The 7008-nt window shown below is 55.5% G+C and overlaps 1 protein-coding gene across 1 annotated transcript in view; it reads right to left on the bottom strand.

The window, feature by feature from the left end:
* The window catches only part of CIDEA (cell death inducing DFFA like effector a), a 28193-nt gene extending 21885 nt beyond the window's left edge, over positions 1 to 6308 (bottom strand). The window contains exon 1 of the mRNA XM_017852893.1: positions 6184 to 6308. Within this exon, the coding sequence (XP_017708382.1) occupies positions 6184 to 6221 (38 nt within the window). The 5' untranslated portion in view covers positions 6222 to 6308. The remainder of the gene's footprint in view (positions 1 to 6183) is intronic.
* Between the last annotated feature and the right edge of the window lie 700 nt (positions 6309 to 7008).

Raw genomic sequence — 7008 nt, 5'->3', positions numbered from 1 at the left:
AAAAAAAAAAAAAGAACTGTGGCTGGAATCACAAGAAAGGAAAGACCCACAGGGCTTACATCACAGGACACTTTGGAGTAAGCCCTCATTTATCAAAGAATTAATTCAAACATTTACCTTTTTTTTTCCTTTTAGATACAGGGTCTTGCTCTGTTGCCCAGGCATGGTGGTACATGCCTGTAGTCCTAGCTACTTAGGAGGCTGAGGCGAGGCGATTGCTCAAGCCCTAGACTGGGGCCACAGTGAGGTGTGATTACACCACTGCACTTCAGCGTGGGCAAAAGGGTGACACTGTCTCTAAAACAAACAAACAGACAAACAAAAAACAGACAAAAAACCTGACAGTACAGTAACAAGCTGGCTCTCAAAAATCGCCCTGTTGAGTTCACGCTACCAGCTTGATCCCAGTTTCAGGCTCTTCAGAATAATGAGTGTTTGTGCTTTCTCCAGGTGCTTCACCAACAAAGTGCCGGTCTAGAACCAGACCAAGGTCATTGGCGAGAATTTGGTCTGGAGTATCCTTGGCCAGGATGACATCAGGGCCTCTTGAGCACTTGCCATGGCCAGCAGTGTGTTAGCAATTTCAGCTCTTGGTAATGTTAGTTCATGTTTGTTTGTTTGTTATTGGAGACAGATTCTCGCTCCGTTGCCCAGGCTGGAGGGCAGTGACGCAATCTGGGCTCACTACAGCCTCCGCCTCCCGGGTTCACGCCATTCTCCTGCCTCGGGCTCCTGAGTAGCTGGGGTTACAAGTGCCTGCTACCATGCCTGGCTAATTTTTGTATTTTTAGTAAAGAAAGGGTTTTCACCATGTTGTTCAGGCTTGTCTCGAACTCCTGACCTCAAGTCATCTGCCCGCCTTGGCCTCCCAAAGTGCTGGGATTACAGGTGTGAGCCACTGTGCCCATTAGTTCAATATTAATTAATATTAACAAATTATCCTCACAACCTTGCGAGGAAAGTATTGCCCACTTCACGGATGAGAAAACTGAGGCTCAGAGTGTGGCTCCTCAAAGCCCGCCAGTCGGTAAGGGAGAAAGATAGACCCGGATCCCAGGTCTGTCCAAAGCCAAGACTTTTTTGGTTGGGGGAGTAGGTTGTTTTGTTATCCATCCTCTGAACTTCAAATCTCAAGCAATAAACATCCATCCAGAGTGTCGTGAGGAAGAGCTGCTCTATGGCTGAAAGCGCAGCAGCGCTTTGAGCTCATGCCCTCAACGCCTTTCCCTTTTGCGTAGACAAAGTTGCTACACAATTTGTTTGTTTGTTTGTTTGTTTTGAGACGGAGTCTGGCTCTGTCGCCCAGGCTGGAGTGCAGTGGCCGGATCTCAGCTCACTGCAAGCTCCGCCTCCCGGGTTTACGCCATTCTCCTGCCTCAGCCTCCCGAGTAGCTGGGACTACAGACGCCCGCCACCTCGCCCGGCTAGTTTTTTTTTGTATTTTTTAGTAGAGACGGGGTTTCACCGTGTTAGCCAGGATGGTCTCGATCTCCTGACCTCGTGATCCGCCTACCTTGGCCTCCCAAAGTGCTGGGATTACAGGCTTGAGCCACCGCGCCCGGCCACAATTTGTTTTCAATGAGGCAAACCCGAGGGAAATGTGCTGGGTTGGGGTTCCGGACCTGTCAGAATGACCTACACATTCTGCCAGGGGCCCACCAAGTCAATGAGAGCCTCGCCCAGCCGGGCTGTGCCCCAACACAGCCCCAGGACTGGCACACGGCTTCTGAACTGTCACCTCGATTGAAAGAGTGACGCAAGGTTCTCAGTTACACAATGCCATGAACAACACTGCTGTGCTGACACCACGGGGAATTCTCGCACACTCTCACCCCTGGTGACCCGGGGGGAGAGGGCGGCGAGGACGGGCCACGTTACATTTCACATTCAGAACCCTGGAGTCGCCTCCACCTCATCACAGCCGCTGAGACTTAAACGAGCTGAAGTCCCCACAAGGAGAGAGAGAGAAAGGCCCGAGGGCACTGGATGCCAAACCTTCGTGTGTGAGAGCTAGTGCCTTGCCTTACCACTCTTTGGGATCCACCTTATAGACAGTGAAACCTAGGCCTGGGGAAAGCAGGAAGCCAGTAGTCAGGGCAGCAAAGGCTAGACCAGAGTCTGAGCCCAGCTCTAGCTTCCACCCAGCAGTGGGCACCTCGGCTCCCACGGGAGAGAAGGGCCCGGCCTCAGCAGCAAGAAACACCCTCTCTTCGTCCCCAATACAGGAAGTCAACGCAGTCTTGCACAAGGCTTCTAGCATCTGTCTCACGGGGTCTGGTGGTGCATTTCCTACTTTCACGCAGAACCTATCAGCACGCCATCTATTTACTGAGTTAAAGATGCTAGGCCAAAATCAGAGCAATGAGAGAGCATGGTCCATGTCTTCCAATGGTAGATGCAGCCCCAGTGATCAAAGGTGCAGCTTTGACCTCGTTAGCCCTGGCCCTGCATTTCCTCATTGGACGAACATGCTCACGCCTTGGTGAGCACCTGTGCTCCAGTGACCTGGCCCAAATGATGAATTCCAAGCTCCTGCGGTCTTTACCTGTCTGACAAGAGCTGGAACCATTTCTGGTTCTCCCTGCCTTCACCTGCCCTCAAGATTCCCACCGTCAGTGAAAAAACACCTATTGTTCTCACCTATAGCATTTCCCAACCAAGAGCTGGGTCATTGCTGGAGGAAAGGCTGGTGGGGGCACTGAGGACAGGAAATTTACCCCCACCTTCTTGTCAAAGAGGAGGGTGAGTGATTTCTGAGTCAAATTATGTAACATCAAGACCATGTCATATGTAACACAGAAAGTGGTTAAATAAGATGTTCTGCACGCCGGGCCTACAGGTACCGAACTGTTGCTACGTGAACAAGCCACCGTCTCCACCCAAGTCACCTCCAGCCTGCTGAGTAGAATCATCTCTATCACTGGGCATCAGCACCGTGCCTAAAAGCAGGGCCACTGAGCAGCCCTAGGATCCTGCGTTTAGACACACCACATGTGAGAACTGCCGCTCCCAATTCCTGTGAAAGTGGGGGCAGACAACCACAGGAAACGGAAAGGGAAATAACCCTCTAACAGGGAAGATATAAGGAAACAGGTTGTTTAAGGAAATAGGCTGTTTCAGAGAAATCCAGAGAGGAAAAGTCAGACTTCACAGAACACTGTGAAACGGCATGTCTTCCAGGAACAGGCAGGAAGGGAAGGCTTTGTGTTCCGCCCTGAGGGAGGCGAGGCGCCGCCAACTTCTAAAAGTGTGTGAAATACACCAGCAAGCCACAAACTGCCAGTAGAGCTGAACGTTTCTCCAGTAAAACAAACCTGAGCTGTACAGAGAATTAAAAAGCTTGCTTTATATGCCACCTGTGGAGGAAAAGGGCCCAGGATTACGGTCTTCCTCAAAGCGAAATGTTTTGGTGTCATGGGTGAGGGGCAGCAGTACAGGCTGTGTAAGATGGTGCCGGGAATATTCGGGGAGCAGTGATGGCTAAGGGAACCCTGCGTGTCATCATTAGGAAGAAAAGGAGGCACCCACGGTGGGAGGAAGCAGCAGTACACAGGAGTAGGACAGAAGCCAACCAAGCACTGTCACCAAGCCAAGAGCGGCAAGGAATGCCAAGGAGGGAAGTGTGAGGTTGAGCACAGCCACGCAGAGAAGGGAGGGCTGGGAAACTGCTCCACAGGCCTGGAGAAGAGTCCCTGAACTGTAGGGACAGCGTCAGAGGGTGGTGGGGTCAATGGCAGGAGGCAGAGAAGCGAGTGCTGCCTCCATGAGGCTTCCTGCTGCCCGGCTCCCCGAGGGCTCTTGGACGTGACATACACAGGTGGGAGCACACCTGCCCCAGATGCACTCGCCCCGACAAGGACTGCCTGGCTCTTGGCTCAGTTCTTCGCAAGCTCCCTAAAAAGGCTTGACGTTATCAAGTTTTCAATACATGACCATGAAGTCTTTGGACACTTTGCAGCTTCATTAAAATAAGAATTTAGATTCAAGAAGCAGAAAGATGAGATTCACTTGCAGCATACTTAATTCCTTACTAATGTCACTAAGAAGACTGTGGTGAAATTTGTACTGAAATAGCAGCACCAAACCTAGAGTTCCTTGTTCAAGGAAAGGAAAGATGTGCTGGATGGCTATGAAAGCAGCCATTTCACATGAGGTTTATAACGTATCAGCTTCATAACAACTTCAGCGTTTGGCAGGAATGTTATCACTGGCAGGACACATGAACAGAGCAGACTTTGTGACCATCAACCTGCACGTGGACCTCCTTGATGTCTGGAGCTTTGCTGTGAGACCTCAGACTGCTTTCCTCAGGACCAGGGCCCCTAATGATTCCAGCTGACTAAAATTGTTGGGTTAAGGTTTCGCCACTGACTACAAGTACCTGACTTTTAGCAATTGTGCACATTAAGCTCTTTCCTTGGCAAAATGTAGTTACTGATAAAGACAAAGTTATGATATCCTGGACCTGGTTTAAATTAAGGAACCCTGAGAGGAGGCAGAAGTCCAGCAAGAGCACAATTAGCAAACGTGTTAGGACCTGGCCTCTGGCTCTTTTGCCGGGACAGGGTTTTAGAGAAGGGCAGGGGAGAAAAAGCGTCTTCCCTTCAACAAGAATTACAGATTGTTTTCTTCCAGTTTAGTTTGGAAACAGATTTCACAGAATGACAGTAGTTCAGCCTGGAAGCAGGTGGATTTCAAAGAACTGCAGCAACCCTTCATCCCTCACAGGTGAAGTCACTCCTGGGGGGAGCCAAGCTAGAAGGAATGAGTCCTAGGAGACTCAGGGTTTCCCAATGTTTCATTTGTTAACAGTTCATCAGCAAGTCACTTCCACTTCACACTTGACCTCACGGAGACCCCATACAGATGCATTTTGGATTTTGATGAGTTGTTGTAATAGAGGCAGAAACAGGCTCAGCCTGAATCCTGCTCAGAGGCCACCCAGGATTGGTTAGTGCAGAGTCAGCCCACACCTCCTTCCCTCGTGCACCGGGGAAACATCGGTGTGTTGTGAATTCACTGGATAAGTGGTTGGAAGGAGGCATCCAAACTGCTAAGTCCTCACCTCCTGGAAGTGGGACTGTGGGCTGGATGGTGCTGGAAGAACGCAAAAGAAACAGGGCCCTGACCTTTAGGCCTAAGCGTGTTCATGGCCACACACGAAGCCGGAGTTTCTCAGCTCCCCCTGCCACCGCCCAGACGCGTACTGCGGGCTGGTTGTGAAAGAGAAAGATGCCTCTAAGCTGCAGTGTCTACAACAGCGCCCATGTAAGAACCCGGGATCGGAAGCTCATAGACGGCGTGTTGTGGCCGCTCGGCTCCCTCTCACCCGTGTGGTCTCCGCCCGCCGCACGCAGCACACACGGGGGACCCGGCGCTGGACGCCGAACGCCTGCACCTGGGAGCCCGCAAGCGCTTCTCTAGCGTCTTTTCAGGAACTTGACCTTCAGAGAAACGCGGTCTCCCTCCCAGACCTCTACTTGACAGTTGCTGCCACGACTTAGCATTTCACCAAGAACTGGCTTGGGTCTGCTGGGAGATGAAGATTAACCCAAGCAGGGAAACAGCCCACGCTGCCTGTTCGACCACGAGCGGGCGAAGCGCAGGGAGACTCCGCGGGGTCCACCCGCCCCTTGTCCCCGCTGCTCGCCAGGCAGCGTCTCCGCCCTCGGACCCGCAGGCGGGAGCTCTTCTCCCAGCACCGCCAACCTGGCGCCTCTCCTCGGAGCCCAGAGCCCGCGCTTCCGGGGGGGGGGCCGAGCCTGGGCCGCTCCCGCGCGCAGCTCCCGCTGCGATTTGCAGGACCCCGGAAGTCCGGGAGGCTGTGCTGGGGGTTCCTGGGACCGGACCCTCTTCTGCGCCCGCGACTGCAGCGGCGGCCGGAGATGCAGCCACTCGCCAGCGGTCACCCGGTCTGCGGACGCCGGCGCAGCTCGCGAAAGCCACACCTGGGACCCGCCCGGCTGCGAGAGGGTGAGGAGGCGCGGGACGGGCCCGGGCTCTGCCCGCGGGCGCGGCGGGGCGGATGGGTACGTGCGCGGGCTCGTGCAGCGCGAGAGAATGCGGGGAGCAGGGTGATGAGGGCGGGGTGCGCACGAGAGGCGCCCGGGGAATGTGCGGGACTGAGCGCGAGGCGGCTGGAAGCGCGTGGGAATGCGGGGCGCGGGGGCGCGGGGCACTCGCCTGATGAGGGCTCCTGCGTAGTCCCGGGCGGCCTCCATGGCGCGGATCCCCTCGCCGGCCTGGAGGCCTCGCTGCCTGCACCGTCTCTTAAAGTGCGGCGGCCCCGCCCTCGCCCGCCCGCCCGGCGAATGCCCGACAGGCGCAGGGGAGGACGTTGGCACCGGCTCTCCACCGCCCAGGATCGCGGCTGCGCGCTCTGGAAGCCCGCGGTGGTCCCTGGCTCCTGCCGCCTGGAGCCGCGCGTCCTTCGCTGCCTCGGGCGGTACCGAGGCCCTTGGAAGCCCAGATGCTCCGCGGGTCTCTGGCCACGTATCGCCTGCTGGGTTTGCACTCCTAGGGCTCGGGGCCGTTGGGGTCGTCACCAGTCCCGGCAGCATCGCTTTGGCCGCGGAAAGACGGGTGCGTGGATTTTAAACCCAGGCCACGGGTGGGGCGAGTGAGGAGCCGGCTGTGAGCGCCACTTGCCCCCCGGAGCCCAGGCCAGGCTCGGCGAGCCGCTGGTTCCCTGCAGGGACGCGGAAGCTGCCGCAGACACCCCGACCTGCAGCCTGCGGGGTCTCCGGGGCGCCTGGGCTTCCCGCCCGCTGCGCTGCTCTCAAGGCCGTGTCACCGGCATTCGGGGACAGAGAAGGGCGTGCAGGACGGGAGGGGAGGGAACCTTTGGACGGCACGAATTGGTTTTAGCTGCAGTAAGGGACCTTCGCAGAGTGAGGAGGCAAAGAGCGAATCTCGCTGGGGCTGGGGGATTTCCCTGCGCTCATGGTGGTTCCCATCAGAAGATGCAATTAGGGCCTCTGAGGCCGCCGAGGAAGGCGGGCAGTCACA

The sequence above is a fragment of the Rhinopithecus bieti genome, unplaced genomic scaffold, assembly GCF_001698545.2.
Source record: "Rhinopithecus bieti isolate Rb0 unplaced genomic scaffold, ASM169854v2 scaffold_35884, whole genome shotgun sequence".
Taxonomy (NCBI): domain Eukaryota; kingdom Metazoa; phylum Chordata; class Mammalia; order Primates; family Cercopithecidae; genus Rhinopithecus; species Rhinopithecus bieti.
This window is presented reverse-complemented; position numbering and strand designations above follow the sequence as displayed.